The sequence below is a fragment of the Sceloporus occidentalis genome, unplaced genomic scaffold (genome assembly GCF_023333645.1).
Source record: "Sceloporus occidentalis isolate IW3139 unplaced genomic scaffold, rSceOcc1.0.p SCAF_6, whole genome shotgun sequence".
NCBI lineage: Eukaryota > Metazoa > Chordata > Lepidosauria > Squamata > Phrynosomatidae > Sceloporus > Sceloporus occidentalis.
This window is the reverse complement of record NW_028316986.1, coordinates 89,813,162-89,837,905: the sequence shown is the minus strand read 5'-3', so window position 1 is coordinate 89,837,905 and position 24,744 is coordinate 89,813,162. Positions and strand designations below refer to the sequence as shown.

Below are 24,744 nucleotides of genomic sequence, written 5' to 3'. Positions count from 1 at the left end.
AGAGCTATGGTTGGATAAAATAATTCCAGTATCAATTAAAGCTTAAGCTAAAGATAAATCCGAGGAAAAAAGAACCAAGTGAATACTGGTACATCAAAGCTCATATATATACATATGTATTCGAAACAGCACATACATACAGAGACACACTCCCTGTCAAAGAAGATGCCTTAAAATAATCACAGTGATGGTTCTATTAAAGTAATATTTAACTATTTTTTTTAAACAAAAAAAAAAGCCCATCGTGAACTGATGAGCTTTCTAGGAGATTAGTTTTAACAAGGAGATTAGTTTAAAAAGATGGAAAATCAAAATGATTAGTACACCAGGATTATTCTTAGAAATCTTTACTTCTGAAACAGAGAAATCACAGATAACAAAACAGATGCTACAAGAGGTAAAGTTCAAGAGTCCAGTAGCATCATTATATTGTCATACATTGCTAACTGATACATCAAAGAGTAATCAGTTCTATGAGCAAAAAATCATCTTTTTGGAAGCTAAAAGCCCAATCAGCTATTTGGAACCAGGTTTGAGAGAGCTGGGTTGTGTCCAATGATGGCTTTTGCTCTACCTGGAAATACTGGGTTATGCAAGGCAGAATACCCAATTTTCATCAATCTCTTCTATCCACCATGGTGCCCTCCTTCCCAAAGGCCCCATTCCCACTAGCTTATAACGCGGATCAGAATGTGAATCATGGGTGCATAATTTCCATTTGAGCGTGCATTTGATCCGCATTGCTCCGATATTGTTCCCATTGGAATTCGAATCTGAATCTATTTATCCTGAAAAATCCAAATCAGTGGTTGATAAACTGGTTTAAAAAAACAGCAGCTTTTCAGCGAGTTTTCCTGTGCCTCCTGAGTCTGATTCGTAGCATATGAATGGGAACGACAAGGGTGTCTGATTTGGAAACTTGAGGATGGGAGGAGCAGTGCTCAAGGGGCTGGTCTGGGGGTGTCACCCGCTTGTTCTCTTCCCTGCATTACTGGCGCCATTTCCTCCATTCGCATAGCCTTTCTCCCGGTGGAGTGGGAAGCAGGGTAAGGCGATCATGCTACATTGAGCTCCACATGCAGTAAACACATTACTCCCCCTGCAACCTCCCCCTTGCTCCACATTCATAGACTGACATGTAAGGAGACCCATTGAACACCATTTTTTAACTTTTCTTTTTTTGCCTCTGCCTGAGTGCCTGAGCAGCAGATGGGCTTTACATTACATGCCTGCTTGATCGCCCCCCAGACAGCCCAGGGAGCAGTGGGGGAGGCAAAGGGATTTGGGGGAATGGAGACTACTTCTCTCTCTCCCAGAGGAGCTATGGGAAGACACAGAAGAGCCTTAGATGCAAAGGGATTTGGGGCAAATAGAGGCTGCTCTTCTCTCTTTCCCAGAGGGAGTCTGGGGAGACACAGAAGAGCCTGGACGCAAAGGGATTTGGGGCAAATAGAGACTCCTTCTTCCTTTCCCGGAGGGGAAAAGCGCCTAAGCGACTGATTGGCTGTGACGTCAAGCGCTTAAGCGCTTGATTGACAGCTGATTTTAAAAAAGAGAGGTTCCGGAAGGGCAATGGGAACGGGGAGCAAAATAATCCGCTTCAAATTACCACAGGGAAAATACCAATGGGAATTGATACAACTGTTTTTTAAAAGGTGAGACAAGTATTGAGGTCCAAATTACACACTGCATGCAAAAACACACAACATATCCTAACAGCCAGTTTAGAGCCAGTCCAATTCCCTGTTCTAACCCACCCTGCTCCCTTTGCACAGGTATCCATGCTATACGTTTTGAGTGTGCATCCTAAATTTCCTCAACCAACATCTTCTATCTTAAAAACTAGCACATGCAATTCACTAGCTTACAAAGCAAGACTCAGCATCAATCTAAATGAGTATACTAAATCTAGGGTTTCTATTTGTATATTGACTAGTGCTGAATTATTAATTATGCCAAGTCTATGCATATAAGGACATTTTGAAAAACTATCTCTAGCTCTGCTACCCAAGCACATAATATAATTATGTTTAAATCCCAGTTTTATCAAGGAAAAGGTACATACAGAGAACTTTATACTTCACTTCATAATATATCAATATATCTGCTTAGATATAGATCTCATTGAGTTCCCAAGAGAACAGGGATAGGAATGCACCTGAAATGTATTCATTACATATGTGCCCTTTCTACCACTAAAAAGCAAATTCTTTTCAGCTAATGGCAGTTTCTATTCTGTTTTACTGGTAGCCCTTTATTTTGAAATGAAGCTATAAGCACCTGGGAATACTTATGCATTCAAAAGAGGCAGTAATATTATTAAAATTCCCTTGTGAGGATCTGTATTAATTCTATTACATAAGCTGTGAAATTAATCGTTTCCTAACTGATAACTGAGAGAAAAGGAAGTGTCACCATTAATTTGACACACTTGGATTTTGTATCAAACATGCCTTCTTAAGTCTCTGAGGCCTTAAATCACATTATCATATTTTAATGGCGCTTCCAGTTTAGTATCATTTCTTTTTATCCACTGGAAATGCTGGAAAATTTAAAGAGAGCCCTGGGATAGAATGATATTGTTACAGTAGAGAACAATCTGAGGTCATTTGTAATTTCTTTAGATTTAGCAACACCAATTTATTAATTTTCTAAATTAGGGATAGATTTCCACAAGTAAATGATTAAACTTTTGGTTTTGGCACTATTTTGTTCTCTCTATGCTTTCACACACACACACCGCATCAGCTGTGGACGATGCTGTGTTTGTTTATTCCTTGATGCTATAGTCCAAAAATTTATATTCAGTCAAAAGTGAGAGGATATACATTGCTATCACTCTGTAAGAATGCCCAGAGAGAATGATATAACACAAAAACAAGACGGGGGCGGGTTATAGACCGCCGCTGCCGTTTGCCCCGTAAGGGAGCCGTCGCAGCCACACCGCGCGGCTCCCTTGCGGAGCAAAAAAGAAGCTCCAAAATGGAGTTTCTTTCTGCGGCACCCTAATGACATCACGAGGCGCCGCTGGCGCACTCGCGATGTCATTAGCGCCGCGACACGTTCGGACGCACAGCGTCCATACTAGAGCCAGGGGCGTCTAGAAGAGACGCCCCCTTTTTAAAATGGGACGTCCTCTGGACGTCCCAAGTGGCGGTCTATAACCCGCCATTATCTCAAGCATTCTTACAGAAATCTCATCGTTTTTGTCCTCTTTTCAAAAAATGAGAAGAACAAAACAAAATAACCTGTATTATATGCACTCATATTAACAACAAAGCATGCCACTCTGTTTCCACATCCCACAGAACCCATGAGGGCTTGCTTTGGAGTAGACATGCACAGAATTGTATGTAAGGGTAGAAGTCAATTAAATTTAGACATTGGTAGCTTTCATTGAAAAAAAGTGCAACTGTATTGTTTGGACCCCTTGAATTCTATGGGATGGTCATAAACTGAATTTTTTGTAACTGTGTGCTCCTGGTTGGCAAACAAAATGGATATCAATAATCTGACAAACTAAAAAGAGAGGCCAAAGTAGGATTAAACTTCCTGTGCTTGATTGTGTCTTAAGTCCTTGATCTGCAAATGCTCTTTTTCTCTCCTTTATAGTGTTCACTGAATGAAGGAAGTAATTTGACCACTGGAACAATTCTTTAAAAATTAGTTTTTAAATCAGATCCTAATGAACGTTTGCCAACTGATTAAATGTTAAAGACATAAGACTAATGGTGAAAGGCGGGGATAAAAAATACTAAAAACACTAAGCTAAAATATTACCTAAAATATTTATCTCTACAATTGCATACATCTAAGAAGTATTTTAAAAGGACAGAATAAGGTTAGGTAATGTCTGTAGAGGTTGTTAGCAGGCATCTTCCTATTAATTCATATCTATTATGTCCTGCAGGCAATTAGATCATTTTCTTATAACAATGTTAGAGAAACACAACCAACAATAGAGAGACAGGCAAAATTTCAAAAATGAGGTCACAGGATGGGAGGGGAAAAGAAGCAAAGAAAAAAAATCCATATTGCTGTCTGAAGGGAGTTCATTCAATTTACAACCAAGCCAATCTGACATTAATCTTGGACAAAATTAAATTTCAAACAGCCATGGAGAGTTTAAAAACAAAACAAAACCCATATCTGAGTAGCTGTTGAATACTTTTCCTTTACCTGCATCTCCTGACAAGGTGGCTGCACTTTTGCTCCGGGCCAAGAACGAATGTGTTGGTGTCAAAAGTCGGCTAACAACGTTGCTCTCCCATGGACTTAGCTGCAGACGTCGAGCTGAGTGTCACCATATAAGTGAAATGTTAGATCACATGTCTTTCACAAAGGGTCAGGTACCATACAAAGCAGTTAAGAAAACATTGTTCCACACTGCATATAGATTGTTTTATTAAAAACACTGAAAAGCCACAGATGCCTCATCCAATTTACCTTTCATTGTACATTTCCTTTACAGCTTTTAGCATCAGCAGACCCTTCATATATTACCGTACTCCAAAAACCTAAAAATGTTACCTAACCAGAACAAATAATATCAAGGGATCAGTGTACATGTGTATTATAAGGTATTATAAAGGTTTCCACCTACTGTTACTCACCACTTTTATTTCTGAAAAGAACTTTTAGAGCAGGATGCTTCAGGACATTGATTTTATGTTACTTTGAGTAATGTACGTAAAGAAAAAATCAGGGGGTAACCACCAGTTCTACATGCAGCTATAGCCCTCACATCTTACTCTCATAGAAGATGTAGATATTTCCTTTTTAAAAAACCTATTTCATGGAGGGTCAGAGAGCTGAACAACATGCCCTTGTGATTTTGCATGTGTGCTTTTTCTTGGGTTTCATGATATGCTGGCATTACTTCAAAGCCTACTCAACCCATTTTTAGAAAGGAATATCATCACTTTCCAGATTTTTTAAAAAAACTGTTCTCATAATGGAAGGAATGAAATATAATAGTCTCCCAAAGCGATGTGCTTTCATAGACAAACAGAACTACCTATCTATCTAATATAAAAATGGCCCAGAGAGAACAGACCCTTGCTGCCTTTTGTTGTAGCATCAGAAGTTATCTCCTTGAAAGCACCCTATGTAAGTTGAGCTCATTTCCCACACAATTCGGCTGCACAATTAGCCACAACTTAGATTATGTTGACATTCAAATAAACTGGAGCTAAGTACTACATAGCATGGATCCTACCTTGCCTATCTCAAACTTTACAAAGAAGTAATTTTAAGGGTACAACATATATGTTCCAGATGTTGCTATGTATTTAAAACAAAGGCATTTTTCTTAACATGTGCTCAAAATCTAACACTTTTCAGTTTATTTCATAGGTCAGGATGGGAATCATTCAATCTCCAGAAGCTGTTGACGTGTAAATCCCAGGAGTCCTTTACAGTTTAGCCAATGAAATGGCATTTCAACAACATCAGGAGAGATGCATGGTTCTCATCCTATTATACAGAAAGAGAGAAGTGTTAAAGGAAGTTATCCCATACAAAGTTTTTTTCCTTCTGACACCATCATGCTTTAGTTTTATCAAGGCTAGAAAAAATGGCTTTACATAAGATGTTTGACACTGCATCCATAGCAGGTTGCTTGCATAAAAGGTTTTACACAGTGAACTGTTGCAAAAAAGAAAAGAAAAACCTTTTAAATTAATGGAACTACATTCAGACATATTACATAAAGTAACAAAGATACAATGGGTGTCACCATTAAAGCACATAAGTGTTCATTAAACTTGCATCTAAAGAAATGTGGGGTGGAGGATTTCTTGCAGCAAAATCTAAAAGAAGAAACACCCATTTACATTATTTCCCCTCAGTGAACACCTTCATTCAGGGTGATGCTTCATTTTGAGTGCTCTTAAATATTTGTTCTCTGCCACTTTATTTCCATGCACTACAATAAATTGTTCACTTGCAAAGTATATGTTTATGAAAGGGGAAGTAACTGAGCCTGGGCAGGGGTGGGAAAACTCTTGCTGCCATTTAACTTTCCTCCTTCTTAAATTAGCAGCTTAAGACTTCAACACAAGACAGCACAAGTTTCCTCTACAACTTTTAATGCAACAGAGGGATGAGAACTATTGCCAGGAGAGAAGAGCTGCAGTGGAGGGCTCAATTCTCACCAATTCTACTCTGCAACTCTCCTGCTTTCTCTGTCATCACTCTCTGAAACTACTGTTAAAGACACGATTTAAAAAAAAGTACTCAAATTTGTTTAAAAGGCAAAATGAGGTGTTACATACAATTCACTCCCATGTACTAGATGAATATTTACAAAATTAGTTTAATTAGTATTTACTAACAGCCTGCTAAGAAGCATGTCCTACAGCTGTCTACATTCATCTATGCACATGGCTCTTTTATGTGCTCATTGTTTTAACCAGTGGTCGCTTGTGAGTTTTGAAAAGAAGTTTAGATGTTTTCCAAGTTGCTGAACCTATTTTGAGGACAGGGTTCAACATCCTGGAGAACTATTTGAAAATTCATTTTAAATTCTGGAATGGACTAGTGAAACATCTCACCGACACAGAAGCCACCAGCCCAGCCACTACTACTGTTAAGAGATGGAACTGATCAGTGGGAGGAGGATTAAGCCAGTCACAGTCAGCAAATGGACTGAGATTCTGCTACCTCATGAAATGCTACCTGAATGCGCTTGCCCCCACCCCTACCTTGGCAGCATGGAAAAGACAAGATCCCCAGCTTCAGCCCTGGCTTCCTCATGCTCCATCTCTATTCTGAGAGAGAAGGCAGACCAGGGAATCTTTGTGTGCTAGAATGGGGACCATAGCAGTCTGGATTAGGCCCATGAGTTGGGAGGTCTCCTCCCCTGCAGTAAAGGAAAGTAGAAAACACCCTGCTTCTGTCCACATCCACATTTATTTGTACAATGTATTTACTTGCGTGAGCAAGGAATGTCACAAAAGGAGAAAATACTGCAGAATTTCCCTTGAAATCAGAACTATCACTATGTGTAGTCCAAAGTTACAAATAAGCATGTTAAGACTGAAAAGATGATACATAAACTGGGCCAGTTTTCCCACATTTCAACCATATACTAATGATTTGCAGGAAGAGGTCCTGAATTGATGTGGTGACAAAACACACACAAATGCTTCACCATATGGCTAAAAGGAAAAATGGTAGGATATTACAAAATATATGTTGATGGATTAAATTAACACTAAGCCAAATTTTAGATGCTCTCATAACAATATTTTTTTTTTTAAAAAAACCCTATCTCCTACCAATTTCCACTGATTTAAGATCAGTACAGAGAAACACACATATATTTTCCACTGGACAATTCTGAGTGAAACTATTTGGAAGGTGAACAATTCCGAACCAAAGCTACCATAACACAAATGGAGAGAAGGTTATAATGCACTGTAACTCCCCTAAGCATAGTTGTAAAGATGCACGAAGAAGAGTACTTTAAATTTAGTTCTGTTAAGGCACTATGAAGGAAAAGAAATACTTCACCTGACAAATGAGAGGGAAAGATCTCAGGTTCAATGACCTCCAGAAAAAACTTTTCCAAATTACCAGTGACTATCCAAATTTGGAAACAGCACGTAAATATCATGAGTGAAATATATGATGAATGGTCAGGTGTCATGACCAACTTACACAATTGAGTTCAATGGGTGTACCCCCAAGTCTGGAGCCAACCCAAAAAGATTTGTTTCACATAGAAGACAGTGACATTTCCCAAGCTCTGGTCTGAAAATGCTAGGGATTGTGTCAGGGACATTCTATGTGCAAATCATGCACTCTCCTACTAAACTACAGCTCTCCTCTATAATGCTCCTAAGTGAAAATTGCTCAGAGCGCCTTCAGATGGAAGGTAAGATAGACTTCTGTTTAACAAGCTTCAATTTATGTAGCAAGTTGGTCAGTTACTACTGTCCTGCTACATGGTGAGGACAATTTATAATAATAATATAATAATAATAATAAATTTTTATTTATATACCGCCCTGTGGCGAACCAATCCGGGCGGTTTACAACATTAAAATAACATACAGCATAAAAACAATATATTTCCCTCCCCCCTTAAAAAGTTATTAAACAACATATCTAATTTAAAACCACAATAACTAATTAAAATAACAATAAATTAAACAAAACAATATCAACCAACAAACCACTGCAACTTCAGTTCTAAAGAAAAGGGGGCTTTGGAGACATTACTGAGGAGGGGGGAGATCCTGAGGCCGGGAAGGCCTGCCTGAAGAGATCCGTCTTGACAGCCTTTTTTAAGCTGTCCAAAGATGTTAATTGACGGATCTCGTCCAGCAGGTCGTTCCAGAGCCTGGGGGCGACAGCAGAAAAAGCCCTCCGGGAGGTCGCCGCAAGCCTTGTTTTTTGAGGCTGCAACAAGTTCCTTCCAGAGGACTGGAAAGCGCGGGGAGGATTGTATGGGAAGAGGCGGTCTCCGAGATAGCTTGGACCCAAGCCATTTAGGGCTTTAAAGGTAATAACCAACACCTTGTACTGGGCCCGGAAACCAATAGGCAGCCAGTGGAGGGACCTCAAAACTGGAGTGATATGGTCCCTTCTGGATGTTCCTGACACAAGCCTGGCTGCCATGTTTTGAACCAGCTGTAGTTTCCGAACCAGGCACAAGGGTAGCCCCATGTAGAGCGCATTACAGAAGTCAAGGCGTGAGGTTACCAGCGTGTGCACAACAGTCTCGAGATCCCTTACTTCCAGAAAAGGGCACAGCTGGCGTATCAGCCGAAGCTGATAACAGGCGCTCCTGACGGTCGCATTCACCTGATCTTTCATCAGGAGCAACGAGTCAAGGAGCACCCCCAGACTGCGAACACAGTCACTAGAGGAGAGTGTGACCCCGTCCAGGACTGGTGGTTGCAACCCAATTCTTGGTTTCGGGGGCGCTACCGTGAGCACCTCCATCTTGTTCGGATTCAGCTTCAATCTGTTTTTCCTCATCCAGCCCATTACCGCCCAAAGACATTCATTGAGAGAAGAGATGCCATTAGAATTCGAGGCCGACGAACGAGACATGGAGAAATAGATTTGGGTGTCATCAGCGTACTGATAGCAACCAGCACCATAACTCCGTATGATCTCACCCAGCGGCTTCATATAGATGTTAAACAACATTGGGGACAAAATAGCTCCCTGAGGGACTCCACAAAGGAGCTCCCTCTTTCTGGAGCTACTGTCCCTGAGCAGCATCCTCTGGGACCTGCCTGAGAGGTAGGACTGGAACCACTGCAATGCAGTGCCTCCGATACCTAATCCCCCAAAGCTGTCCAAGAGGATGCCGTGATCTACCATATCGAAAGCCGCTGAGAGCTCTAAGAGCACCAACTGGGTCATACTACCCCTGTCGATGCTCAGACGCAGATCGTCAGTCAAGGCAACCATGGCAGTCTCAACCCCAAAGCCTGTCCTGAAGCCGGTTTGAAATGGGTCTAGATAATCGGTTTCATCCAAGACAGCTTGGAGCTGAAGAGCAACCACCCTCTCGATTACCTTGCCCAAAAATGGCAGCAAAGAAACAGGCCTGTAGTTGTTCATATCCAGGGGGTCCTGGGAAGGTTTTTTCAGAAGCGGCTTAACAGCCGCTTCCTTCAGACAAAATGGAACATGCCCTTCCCTAAAGGATGCATTGATGATATCCGTGAAGAATCTCCTCAATGCATCCCCCCCTGGACGGCTAGCCATGATGGGCAAGGGTCGAGAGGGCAGGTTGTTTTCCTCACCTTACCAAGCAGCTTGTCCACGTCCTCAGTACTCACTGATTGGAGCTGATCCAGAATAACTTCGTCGACGGAGTTACTGGACACCTCACCTATAGATTCTGTTGCAACAGTGGCGTCTAAGTCGGCTCTTATCTGAGAGATTTTATCTGCAAAGAAGTTGTTAAACGCGTCACAGCAGGCCGTCGTCGGGTTAAGCATGGGATTTGGCGCAGGAGGTACCTGCGTCATTTCCCTCACCGCCTTAAACAGCTCTGCTGGACAGGACTCTGCAGACGCAATACGTGCAGAGGAGAAGGCTCTCTTTGCTGTACGAATTGCCTCCCGATAGGAACAAAGAAAGTTCCTATGGCGAGTTCTGTCAGATAGGAGTTGAGTCTTCCGCCACCTACGCTCTAGTCGTTGTCCGAACCGCTTCATTCTCCTAAGCTCTGGTGTATACCATGGCCTACGATTTGAAGCGGATTGGCAAGGACGTTTGGGAGCGATCGTGTTGATAGCCCTGGTAAGATCGGTGTTCCAGGTATCAACCAGAGCATCGACAGGGTCACTGGCATTCCCAACCATTAAACCCTCTAAGGCTCTCTGGAATCCTATTGGTTCCATTAGCCTTCGAGGGCGGACCATTCGAATGGGTCCACCACCCCTGGTGGGGCACATATTGGCTCTTAGTGCCGTCTTGACCAGGAAATGATCCGTCCATGACAATGCGGAGGTACTTACCACCTCCGCCCACGGATATTCCTGTTCCGTACTAAAGACCGCATCGAGTGAATGACCTGCACAATGTGTGGGCCCAATGACCAGTTGGGATAGGCCCATGTTTGTCATGGTCTCCATGAACTCCCGAGCCGCACCTGTTAAGCTGGTCTCGAGCGGAATATTGAAGTCCCCCAAAACTAGAAGTCTGGGGGACTCCAACAGTAGCTCAGAGACCAGCTGTGTCAGCTCAGTCAGGGAGTCTGCTAGACAACGGGGTGGTCGGTAGACTAGCAAAATCCCCAGACTATCCCTGGTCTTCAGGCTGAGATACATACACTCGAAGTGGACTGTGTTCCGGACATGTATCCTGGTCAAGGTCAGGTGGTTCTTGTGAACCAGAGCCACTCCGCCCCCCCCCGCCCACTTCTCCTCACCTGCTCACTGACAGAATACCCAGCTGGGAGGGCCTGCGCCCAGGTGACTGCGCTATCCTCTCCCAGCCAAATTCCTCTAGATGGAAGCTGCCTGCCATCATAGAGCTTTGGGCTCTATGGGCAGTTCAGCTCATGCCAATCCCAGCATGAGTCCATTTTTACACATAGCTTACCCTGTACACACCTTGGGCAGAGATGTGCTACTGAGTACACACACACAATCTCAAAGCAACTCCAGTTTAGATACTTGGTTGACGTTTCATTCTAAGAGTTAACATTTAACCAAATGAAACCCTCCTGTCCATTGGGACATTAGGACTAAATGTGCCTCCATCAAATGATGGATGGATTTTTGCATTACATCATAGACATGTAGACATTTGCCACAAAAGCAAATCACAAAGGCAGCACATAAAAATCTAGTATGGAAACACACACATACATGCACTTGCATAGCAAACAGAACCAGAGGAAGCAAATAAAAGAACTGTAAATGATTTTGTTTAGAGTTGTCAGATACATAGGATAGAGGGAAAAGTTCATCAGATAATCCTGACTTCAAGGTATATATTTCTTATAATTAAAGGAGAAAAATACCTATATAGTCCTTAAAACTGCATTTAGCTGCCAGCATTTTTCAAAATATACCTACTCCCATACTTAAAGGGCAACCCAGACACAATGGTCAAATTCATATTTAAAGACAGGATTTAGAGGAGCATTAAGGAGCATGCAAGAGCTCTTTCTAATTCTCTGCATAATTCTAGTGAACCATATATCACAAGTCAAGGAATTTAAAAAGTCTTATGCAGAAGCAATTTGTCAAGTGGCATACAACATTGCTGCTATAGAAGAAGAGAAAGAAAAAAACAACACCCGAAAGTCTCCATCTCTAAAAGGATTGTGGTAGAGGAATGTCAGCAGCACCAGCACATAATCAAGCAGAATGAAAATCATCTTTATGTTTAAAACAATCTATAAGAGGTACTACAAACTGTAGACAACATTAATTTTGAAAGAAAAAATGTATTATTTCTGTTTTTTTCCTCTGCTTTTAACATATATATCCATGACATGCCAATCCAATTATTTGGTCTCTTGCAGAGCAGTAAAATTCTGTTATGAAAAAAGCAGCCTGTGGTGTTTGGTTCATATGGGGTTCCTAATGTAATTCCCTCTAAACATTTGTAAGGGTACTGCCTTCATAGACACAGATACCACAATGTCAGATGCTTGAAAGAAACCAAACACTGGATCTGCATGGGTCAGTAACTGAAATTGGGAATTAGAAAGACTGAACTGGATAAGCAAGGGTCACCAGTGAGTTTCAATGGGTGTTTACAACAGTAAAATGGGGTCACTATACTTGTTTCTCATACTGTGTGTATGCTTGAGCCTAAGCATAATTATAGGAGGTATCTGTGTAGAATGGATGCATTAAGGGCAATGGGAAAGGAAGTTTAAGTTGTACACTTCAGGAGCAAAGCAGGTGATATTACAACTGTTAGTTTCCAAGATGTATTATCCAATCACTGATCCATGTATCTACCAGTATCATTTGCAATAAATAATGGATCACTGTATTCACAGGTGTCATTGCACTAAAACAGGGATGCACAACCTTTGTGGCCCCAAGGACCATATTCAGTGTTGGCAAGGGGCCGCACACATTTGCACATCTTCCCTTGCTTACGGGCCCCACATTTCCACTCCTGTTCAAATGTCTAATGCTTTCATGTTGTTATGCTAGTACTTGAACACACACAATCTGTTGGGCTAGTTACTGCATAAATATATTATGACTTCAATGTGCTAGCATTGCTTATGCTAGTTGCATTAGATGTTGCACTAGCAGAATATGCAACTTGTAGACAATGCAATCTCTAGTACTTTTTTTTGTTAGCATTATATTCTTACATACAACCCGCCTTGATCCTCAGAACGGAAGAGGCGGGATATAAATAAATATTTATTATTATTTATTATTATTAAAATAGGCTGCATGTCTTTCCTGACCTTCAACATTGATTTTATCATAGCTGTAGTCATAGATCTCCAATAATTATCTTTCAATGAATAGCTATCTTTCTAGAAAACTTTCTTTTCAAATTTCAGTTATATGATTTTGAAAAGTAAAAAAACTATTTCCCTCAGTCACTGTGCTTTGCTGCCATATCAGTTAAATCTGAGATAATATATACTGGAGACAACATTTGAGAAAAGCTGTTACACATAACTGTCAGCCTGGCATATAACAAAGCAGAAATACATACATATCACCAAACATGCAGAAAAGCCCACACAAATCTAAACCGATATCTGATATGAATTACTGTACATTGACTGTCAGCCTGGCATACATCAGAGCAAAGACACATATCTCCAATCATGCAGTAAGTCCGGATGTGTATTAAACATTAAATCCACATATTTTAAGGATATAAGCAAAATAATCCTATATATGTTTACTCTGGAGCTCCACACGTCACACTGAATTCAGTAGGACTTACTACCAGGTAACTATATATAGGATAACCGCCTTTCTTTATCAAACATATATGACCTTCCAACCAGTTTCACAGCATAACCCAAAATCTATTTAAACTTTGTTTTCAGAAAGCTGCTTCGGGATACAATCAATGTACAACACTTGTAGATATTTTGCTTAACACTGGAAGATACATTATATTTCCCTGTTCCTAAAGGAAGATTACATCACCTCTATGTGCAATGAAAACAGCAGCTCATTTAGACTTTTAAAAAACAAAACCCAAAGATTGAAATATGATTGGGAATATAGCCTCTCGCTAAAACTAAGGCACCAATAAATTTGATAAAGACAATGAGTATCCAATTTCTGAGCCAATGTAAGCCAGCAAGTTGACTGTCCTGGGAAGATTAAAGAATTGTTTTTTGTTGTTTTGTTTAAAGTGGTGAAATAAAACAATAATAATAAAAAAATAACCGGATGAATATGTTCTGGAGTGATGTACAAATATTAAAATGAATTCCATGCACTATGGAGAGATGAGCTGGTTTTCTATTTTTAAAAAAAATCCATTTACTAAAAAACCTGACAGAAGCACTGATTTTAGCACTTGCTACATGTACCGATTCAAGCCAGTTTTGCTATTTCATACATGTTGTTTCTCCCTTGCCAACTTTTGGGCTTGTGGTTGAAACCTTTTTCCCCCCTCTAACAATTTGAAGGAAATGACTTGAGATCAAAATGGTTAAATCATAGTACAAAACATTTTTAGACCTTTCCTTTTCAACTGCCGTTTCTCTTTAAACTGTACCTCTGTCTGGAGAATTTAGTAATGTTGCAGATGAGGAGGAGAGCCTCTTGTTAATGACTGGATCAACATGTTTCGAAAGGTTCATAGTTGAAACAGATCGCCTGTCTGGATCTAAAACAAATGGAAATAATGCTAATTGACAGCCCACATGCAGCAATGCAAGTTCCTAGTCCTCTAGAGGGAAGTAGAAATAGGAATATTGTGGTGGTGGGGTTCTCTACCGAACGATGCCTTTAAAAAAGGACTTCTGGGAAGGACTTTTAATAGGTGACTCAAAGAGCAGGCACAATATTATGTTGGATGCAGTCCTATTAAGACATACCTGGAAGTAAATCCAACTGATCTCAGTAGGTCTAACTCTGAATAGATATGTATAGGACTACATTGCTAATTTCCAGTTACATCCAACTGAACATCATGATTCATTCAGTCAAAAAGCAACATCTTTTATGAGATAAATCTGAATGATCTGATAATAAATAAATACAAGGAGATGTTTACATCCATCCCACTGCATTTAAAATGTGAGTGATTCAGTAAGCCTAGAAGCAAATGGGAAATGACAGAGAGGCATCAGTGTATGGATAGACAAAATCCACTGAAAAAGGACAGTTGCCTATTAAGAAAGATAGCCTTGTGGATACAGCTGATTCAGAAGCATGACCACATGTATGTTATGATGAGAATGTGGTAACAAAGCCAGCGAACATGGCAAGTAAAGACAGAAAGAAAATTGAGAATGAACTTAGGTAATTTAAATGACTAAATCCAGTTGTTAGTCACAATTAAAGTAAGCCCATTTAATTAACAAGATTTACACAAATACTGATTTAACATTTAGCAAATGATTCAGGCTGCTCTACTTGGGTCTAGCAATTGGATTTAGCCCAAGTAATTTCTGTAGATAAATCCAAGGAAAACGTAAAATAGTTTTTATGAAATTTGCCTGTGTGCGTGTGTCTCAGTTTGTGTATGTGTAGTCTATGTTTGAGAGAGAGAGAGGGAGGGAGGGAGAGGGAGAGAGAGAAATGGGGTGGGAAAGCAGACAGACATACACAGAGAGAGAGAGAGAGACATCCTTATAAACAGACAGAGGAGAATGTATTAGTCAGACATTTGCATGGGCCACACCTAATCTAGTTTCCTATCTCAAACAGCCCTTTTAAAATTTGCTTTTCAATTTATAGGATTCCTATGTACACATAAAGATTATTTTCATTACTGCCAACTACCCGGGCTATCGTTATATGGAAAGGTAGGCAATGAATTTAAACATAACATAGGCCCAGTACAGATGGGCCTTGTGGCATGTCTTGATGATGTGCTAGGGTTGCCTCGGGGGGTTGCTTACAGATGCCCCGCAACCGTAGCATGTCTTCCATACATCAAAATGGCGGTTCCCTGTACAGATGAGCGCCGCCATTTTGACGTGATGGACACCTAGCGTCCGCACTTTGCGGCACCATAATGACATCGCGAGCGTGCCATTGGCGCACTGCGGCATCATTATGGCACCGCAAAAAGAACCCGCTTTTCGCGGGTTCTTTTTGCTCCGCAAGGAAGCCACACGGTTTGTCTGCTGCAGCTTCTACCTGGAGTAAACCAGGGCGCCAGCAGACCACCCTTTTTGGGCACTCTGTACCGGGCCAGTAATAGATATTTTTGAGATTTGTTTTTTTCTTACATTATACTTAATATCTCATAAAATTGATACACAACTGTCGATATTTTGCATTTTTCTCCTTCTTTCATGCAACTTTTCTTCCAACAAGTCACTGTTTTTAAGAGGAGAAAGTATGGGCAGTGTGTGGTCACGTTAAGTCAGAGAATGGAAAGCTCAGAAAGGAAGTATAAAAATGTGTCAAAGGGGGGGGGGGCACTGTTGATGTAGACATGCTCAGAAGTTTATTTGCCATGTGAGCTGGAGGGGTATTTAGGTAAATAGAGGTTGCATGCTGTAGGGAGAGGAAAAAGAGCAATGAGTAGTAATCTGAAGGGCAGCCTGCATCACATATACATGAGACTATTACAACAGGATTCATTTTACTTTTTAAAAATGCTGACTAGGTTTGAGAAAGCAGTGTCACAGTGGACCATCCTCTCTTGCCATACTACAGAGTCAACAGCATTATTGTAGAGAGAATATAATAGATATTTCAAGAGATCTGGAAGATAAATGGAGAACTGAAAGGGATTTTGTAAAAGTCTGTATTGGGAAAAGGAACAGAGAAATAATTTAGTCAAACAAGTTGGGGAGACGTTCCCCTGCAAAGACCTTTTGAAAATATTGTTTCTGAAGCTGGAAAGAAGACTGAATACTGTCTGTAAACAGAATCACTGTTTGTTACATTTTGGGAAGTTGTACTGCATTCTTTAAGTCACCCAATAATAGTTTGGCAAATTTGAGGAATGCATGGGCATGCTATCTATGAAGCTCTAGTCTATGTAGCAGGTGTTAGGCATGCATGGTGTCTAAAAGAGGATGGTTTAGTTACTGGTGTACTGGTCCAACTCTGAGGAGATAACTACTGATGAAGAAACCAACACATCACAGTGATTTATGTACCGGGTTTTCTAGCACCACCCAGAGGTCTAAAGTGATACTCCAAGCCTGCTAAATCGAGAAAGGTGAATGATGATTCAACAAAATAACCTAGGGACAGAATGCAAGACAATGATTTTCAAAAGTAAAGAAAAAATGTAAAAGGCAGCAAACAAGTTATACAAAGAGAAGCAAAGAGAATAGGTAGAACACTGTTATGAAAAAGCAATAGTTTATTGATTTTGTAGCACAAAGAAAGCACAAAGTTCCTTCCTTTTGCAAAAACAGTAATACATATTCTTGCTCCATAATTAATGAAATAAACACCCATTAGTGCATTTGCATGGGAAAAAAATAAAATATTTAATATACATATAGAATTTCCTGGCATTAAATATACTGAACATCTTTCTGGACTTAAAGTCTCCTGTTTATTTATCTCAATATATTCAGACACAAATTGTGTCTTGAAAAATACAAAATGTGTAATAGTATAGTTTGTTTAATTCCATTTTTCATCCAAAAACAACTTTTTCAGAGGAAATGAGAAAACTACCTAAGAGTTTACAATACTAATATTAGCTATGCTAAAACTAATACTAGCTATGCTGGACACTAAACACCTTTCCAGTGGATTTAAAGGCAATGAAATATATTCTTGTTTCTAGTTTTTAATAAGAATTCACATTGTTTTCCTAAATACTTGTATTAATAATGCCTAGTGAACACACAAGCGTGAAGAAATTAGCTTAGACAGACTCTTGGCACACAAAAAGGTCACAGAGATGAACAAAGCAAATTAAGTGTAAATACAGGTGGAGTTTAAAAAGAGTGTTAGTTCAATTTCTTATTCCTGACTGCTAAATACAAATGTAAGACACATGCACATTTAAAGACACAATCAAAGACTCAGCTGAAATACAGTTTGCAAAGAGGCTTTAAGTTTGCAAATTAGCACAAAGATGGGGAGACAGGCTGAGACACCTGGCCTCCACTTTTACCTGTTGTATTAATGCTGCTGTTGCTATGCAGTGTACCTCCCCAGGACCATCTATTTTGTTTTTGTTTCGGTTTCTGGCTCCTCTCAATGGTTCGGCGTACAACAGCTTCATGTCGCTCCTAATGAGATAATGCAAAGTGAAGTTTGCCTAAACTAGTACAGTTCTGTTCTCTTCACTTTAAAAAGTGAAAATGTGATCAACATGAAGACAATGTGTTTCTTGACTGGCCATTCTGAATGATGAAGGAGCTGGAATGAATTTTCATGTATATCCCTCATCCCTTATCTCTACTGATAGAAATGATTGACAGCAGTCTTCCTCTTGCCTATCTACAATAGGAAACATGCAGGAGGAATGTCTACATAGACATGAGTGGTGTTGTAATATCAAAAAGTGGCTAATTGAGCTTTTCTCCTGATAAACACACTATGGATATTATGGTCCCATCGTTATATACTATACTATGTTTTAATGTGCTACAATATGTTTATATTATATAGTATGTTTAAAGTCTCAAAGGCTTCATCCGCACTGCAGAAACAATCCAAGTTGACAACACCTTAACTGCCATGGCTCAATGCTATGAATTTCTGGGAACTGTGGTTTGTTGTGGCTCTCTGACAGAGAAGACTAAATTTCTCACAAAACTACAATTCCCAGAATTCTACAGCACTGAACCACGGCAGTTAAAGTGGTATGAACCTAGATTATTTCTGCAGTGCAGATGCAGCCAAAGTTCCTCTAATCATTATCCAAACGCCATTAAATATTAACCAAATCTCATTAATTTCATTTCCTTACAGGCACAAAAAGGAAAGTATAACTCCTTGTACATTGTATAATCCGAAATTATCTGAAGAAAGTTTTTTGTCATAGCTGCAAGCAGAAATTCACTGTTCCAGAAGATACCCTAAAATCCACTTACCTTGTCTTCTTCTATTCGCTGTCTTCGTTTTTCCTCAACTGCTGCTCTCCTTCTCTCTTCTTTCAGTCTCTGCTCTTCCAATTTCTTTTTGCGTTCCTCTAGATGTTTTTCATAATATTGTCTCGCTCTTTCTTCTTTTTCTAGCCAGGCAAGTTCTCTTGCCGCTAAACAGCAACAAAGAAAACATCACTCTAATCTTGTCTGTTTATATAATCTTAATATTCTCCTGCCAAAACACACAGTTTAGACAACTCCAGCATATAATCGGAGGGGGCAGAGAATCAGAAGCAGACTTCAGTTCATGCTTAGTTTTCTTACCGAGAAAAATTAAAAGTATCCCATCCAAATAAATTTCTGGAAAAGGCGTATCTCCACAGATGCTGGCGAAATGTCAGGAATAAACTCTTCCACAACACAGCCACACAGCCCAAAAACTCCACAAAAAAACCACAAGGAGTGTTTTCTTTATTAATCTCTAGGTCCACCAGCCAACTCTATGGTCAATTTCCGGCAGAGTTGTGCTGGAGAACCTAGAGGTTTACAGACAGAACATGCTAATCACATCCACAAATAATCAAACCCTCAAAGGTCAAGTGTGGAGGGCACACATAATGAAATTTCTTGGAGATGGGAACCCAAGTCTAAACACAAAATTCATGTATGCTTTATATAAACCTTATACATATAGTATAAGGTAATTTTATACAATATTTTAAGTAATGTGCATGAAATAAAAGTTTGTGTATATTAAATCATCATAAAGCAAAAGTGTCACTGTCTCAGACACCTATGAAAAAAATATATGTATTTTGGAGCATTTTGGAATTCCAGATAAGAGATACTCAATCTGTTTAACATTAGCTAGTGGTTTGGGAGTGGTGGTGGCGGTGGTGGGAATTATCAGTTTCTTAGCTTGCTCATAAGCTTATTTTGTGCCAAGGGCTCCTTGTACAGCCAATGAGCTTTAATTTCTGGATGACCTTAGTACACTGTTTTGTTTTGGCTTTTACGTTGAATTTAGCTAATAAAAAAGGAGCGAGAATCAATATTAAGAGTTCTGCTTTACTGCAAAGACTCTTCTAGGCTTTTGCTACCTAAAATGAGTTCAAAAACAGATTACTTAAGATCCCTTCCATAATAAATTATGGTATGTTTAATCTCTTAATTCAAATCAAAATAACACTAACTGAACTATCACATTTGAAATTTTGAGTTTTGGTTTGCTTGTTTGTTTTTACTACACAACAATCCAGGGCCTTATACAGTGGGCCCTCTCCTTACGCGGGGATCTGTTCTGGATCCCCCCACGTAAGGGAAAATCCGCCTATGCTCCAGCCCCGTAGGAGATAATGGGGCATGTGTATGTGTCGGCGCGGTGCATGTGTGCCATGGGCGCATACGCCATTGTTCTTCTCCCCACGTGGCTTCTGTGTAAGCTAGAAGTGCATAAAATGCATCTGCACATGGCGCAGGCGCACTATACCACTGCCAATTATGAACAGTTTTAGATAAGGCTTTTATTATATCATCATCCTGCCACATCCGGTTTTTCAGGAATTACAGATGATGATGTCTTTTATTCATGACACACCCTTGTTTTTCTAGCCACTTCTGTCTTTTTGCTTACTGTTAAAAGCAAAATCAAAGATAAAGAGTATCTTTTCACTGAGGACCCTCTCTCTGGAACTTTCCTGTTTGCTCAGCTGACTCACAGTGTTATCAATGACAGTGATGCTCCAGAATTTCAGGCACAGGTCTTCTTCACCATCTGATGCCTTGATCCTTCTACAGCTGGACAGACCATTGCATGAAGGTTCAAACATGGTGTCCAGCATGGTGTATTGGGTTGGGGAATGAGCTTGGACTCTAGAGACTAGGGTTCGAATCTCCAGTCAGTTAAGTGAAATTCATTGGGTGACCTTTGGTAAGTCACACCTTCCCAGCCTCACAGGATAAAGCAAAGGCAACCACCACCAACCTGAACAAATCTTGCTAACAAGACCCCATGATAGAGTTGCCTTGGGGTTGCCATAAGCTGGAAATGACTTGAAGGCACACAATGACAACACTCTGCCATGAAATTAGGTCCTACCCAAATAACACTTTTCTGTTCTTTTTAATGAGGTTTAACCTGTTGTTATCACTGCTGCTAAAAATTTAACAAGTGGAGAAGTCATCTTGAGTCACATTCTTCATGAAAAGGAGGCATATAAATAAAGTTATTGATTGACTGAAATGATTTTTATACACAGGATGGGGTGCTAGCTCTGTCAAATTGTCATATAACTTGTGTTTGATAATGCAAACTATGTTTGCTATGTAACAGAAAGAAATCATTTGTCCAAGGCTCAGTGTTCCTACTGTAATTTGGTATTTAGCATATATTTTAATAACAATGAAACTTTAAAGAAACATTTTGGATTATATTCATGTCTGTCTGTTTTCCTCCTTCCTTATTCCTTCTAGCCCACACGATATGTTCCCATGGCTTTCCAACCTTTTAGTCAGTGTTCATAATAAGAGGAAATAAACCCCCACTAGGAGACAGCAACCTCAAAATGTGAAAATTCAGACTATTAAGAATTATCAGCTTTCTTTTGGTGCCTGTTTATCAAACCATTTCCTGTATTGCTATGTACTGTATATGCATTATCCTACTTGAGAGTATGTATTTTCCCTGGAAAATGATTAACCATCCATTATAAAGCCAAGCCCTCCCTCCAGTCCATCTGCCTTGGTCCAGGCCTTGGAGATAGAGAGTAACTGCTGGACCTCTTACCCTTTCCCTCCACCACTCCCTTCTCCTTCTGTGTCATGTCTGTTTAGATTGTAAGCCCGAGGGCAGGGATCCGTCTAACTAAAAAGATTGCATGTACAGCGCTGTGTAAATTTACAGTGCTTCATAAATAAAGGTTAATAATAATAATAATAATCCCAGACCAAATGACATTATGTTTTACACAAACAGCTACACAAATTTTAAAACGTATATGCTCCCTACTCCAGAGACATCTCAGGCAACTTGCAACAAAGTACATTTAAATTGAGAAGAGAACCCCCTCAATAAAATAAATACAACTATAATAAAGTACAGAACAGGTGTTGTCAAACCAATGTTCAATACTGCAGCAGTTTCTGAGAATGTAAGGGGCAATGAACAAAGTAGATTGGTTCTAATTTGGGAGCACATTCAAAATGTGACTCCTTGCACTCTACTTGCTAAAAATATAACCACAATTGATACAAATCCTATCTAATTCTTCATCACACTTCACTGCTTTGCCACCCAGGGAACATTTTTTGTTTCATTGATTGATGGCACATTGAGAATTTTGCTTTGAATGCCAAGAAAGATTCCTTAAAATTAAACTTTTAACTGCCATCAAATTGTCCTTTGGCTATTTGAAAAAGGGGCAGAAAAAGAAGGGAATACTTAAAATCCATGCAGTTATGAATATGCTTAAACATAACACAACAATATTAGCATGATGTAAATTCTAACTATAGAGAAGTATATTATAGACATCAAATTATACATCTTGATAATGTTGTACAGACCAAAGAGGAGCAGAGCAAACAAATAATTGAAATGAAGGCACCACATAAAGACTTCACTTGTCAAAGAGAAAATAGCTGGGAAACTCACAGGGTGAAACGTCAACATTGCTTGAGAAATAAACATTTACCATTAAGTCAAAAGTTAATAGACATGCCTCTTTCCAAAGCTATTTACTTTGGTTACTCCATACATAGCAGGGCTAGTCTACATGGAGCAGTTTACCACTGACATACTATTGACACCAGGATGGGGATTCCACCTTGTTGGGTTTTTTAAAATTGCAAACCTGTATTTCTTATGACTTCTGCACACCTGAACTGAAAACAGTTCATATCTCTTAGGCATTCATAACCCATACCTAATCATTCTCATTTTTTTATTCGCTTTAACTGTATAATTGATTTTATTTCTCCTTTTATTAAACAAAGTAATTTTTGGGTGGGAGTGAATTATTTTATTTCCCCCCATTTCATTGAACAACTCCTATCCAGAGCCAGCCAGGGATCTTGGAGTCAATGCATTACAAGCAGCGTGTTCAGGGAGAATGTCAGTGCCACTTTAAGAACCATTTTGGGGGCAAGACTTCAGAGAAAGACATTTGGGCTTCACAAAGAGAATGTAAATTGGGCAGTGATGGCAGGTGATGATGGTGCTTCTCTTTACATTTCAGGTGTCAGAAGAACTTGCTCCACCTCTAAATAGAAGATCTACCTCCTGTCCACTCCTTTAGCATAAGGTTGGGGGAAATGTGACTCTCTGATGTGATGATTCCATGTTCTGGTGGAAACCCAGTGGTTTTCTGTTCACAGAGTGTAAGTCAGATTCACTTTTTGATTTGCTTTAGGCTGTTTATGAAGGGTGTGGGTATCTGGAGAGAAAAAATCTTTCTTGAGGGACACAAGGTTTTTAAAAGCAATACTTTCATAGAACAAGCAAGTTCACCAGACCCAAGAACTGTAATGCTTATGCCATTTAATATGATGAATGTTGCAACAAAAGAAAAAAAGCCTATTTTGACATATTACTAAAACAAAAACTTGATTTTGGGATATCATGCAAAGAGCAAATTCATTTCAGAGCTCAATGGCTCACTTTAATAAGCTTAGAAGTGAAACACCATCAACAAAGAAAGAAACAAACAAAAAAACTACTGAAAAACATGGATATTTCATATTGAAAAATAGTCTCATTGTTTTTGTTGAATGCTAATGACTAAAGAGTCACATTAAGTCTCTCCTTTGTAATTGAAGGAAAAGAAACCTACCCCTCCTCTGTCACACAGTACTTAACAATGTCTTGTTTCTGTGCTTTTACAGAGGGGAGGTCTAGATCTAACGGGCTTGCATTACAGAATTTTACTTCTAAGGCAGATAATTACCAGCCCTGGTACCTGTCAGACTGTCCTTTCCCATTCTCTTTTCATAGGAGAGGGGCAATAGCCAATAGGAGAGACAATTAATCTTTTTAAATAGATTGCAACTGTCCCTCCAACCACCAACGCTTAAAACAAAAGGGAGAAAATATTGTTCTTTACACCAGAAGTAGACAAGCACTTCTGCATGGTTTTTTTTGGCATTCCCAGTGGCCCCTGGAGGATCCCAAGGAAGACAATCTGCCCTTAGCTCATTGCAATTGTGCATCCCTGATTTAGTTTAAGATTTGGTGAAATCCCTTGATAGTAAGAGCAGATTGTTCCATTTCTGAGAAGGTGGATTCTCCCTCGCTGGAGATCATCAAACTGGACTCTGAGGGTTGTGCTAGCTCTGGATATTCTCCATGAAACAAGGCGATGGACAACATGATCTTTCCAACTCTGTTTTGATTCTGCATGCCTCAGTTGTGTACTTTAAGACAGACTCACTATCACTATGGAAAAGCTAGTCTCCTTACAATTTAAACTCTACCTTAAAGAAAGTCATATTCTCTATACCTCAGACTCTGGATATTCCATGTGGTCACAATTCCTTATTAAATAGATGCAAATCCAAATGGAAGCCTGTCATCTAGATCTAGCTAAAGACAGAACAGACTAGAAAGTCATAGAATTTAATTCTGAAGTATAGGTGCTCCCTTTCAGTGGCCAATAAATTTAGTTTGAAAAGTGAAGATTCTCAACAGGGTGTGTAAAAACAAAATCTTGTCTCTAGGGAATGTTCCTTCCACCAATTGGTACTCAAACTCATTTTGGGTTAAGCAAGGTTTCTTTGAATTCCTGCCAATGTTCAACCAGAAAGAAAATAGTCCTGCATCAGAATTTATATAGACAGGGCATCAGCACTTGCCTTCTTAACAAAGTGGTTCAAAATATCACTGAACTTGCACTTTGCTGAGACAGAGTTAATATTTTTAGAATTCCAGGGGACACACACCAATTATTTACTCCTTTCAGGGAACAGGGTGAGTAGAAATGTGAAACAGCAATTTGCAGAAAGTCAGGAAGAAGCAATTTGTTAATGTTTTCTCCCAAGAGAGATAGGTAGCACTTCAGAACACTGATTTTACATTTTACAGTCAGCCC

The 24,744-nt window shown here is 39.6% G+C and overlaps 1 protein-coding gene across 7 annotated transcripts in view; it reads right to left on the bottom strand.

Moving 5' to 3' along the window:
* Positions 1-24,744, bottom strand: part of MAP7 (microtubule associated protein 7) — a 130,388-nt gene that overhangs the window by 23,203 nt on the left and 82,441 nt on the right. For 3 of the 7 annotated variants that reach the window (XM_089530300.1, XM_089530299.1, XM_089530304.1), the window contains exons 4-8: positions 18,668-18,831; positions 17,743-17,860; positions 16,766-16,852; positions 14,200-14,310; positions 4,180-4,293 (exon numbers count right to left, since the gene is read on the bottom strand). In XM_089530300.1, the coding sequence (XP_089386426.1) occupies positions 4,180-4,293; positions 14,200-14,310; positions 16,766-16,852; positions 17,743-17,860; positions 18,668-18,831 (594 nt within the window). The remainder of the gene's footprint in view (positions 1-4,179; positions 4,294-14,199; positions 14,311-16,765; positions 16,853-17,742; positions 17,861-18,667; positions 18,832-24,744) is intronic. The other 4 variants (XM_089530302.1, XM_089530301.1, XM_089530303.1 and 1 more) reach the window with 3 other exon arrangements.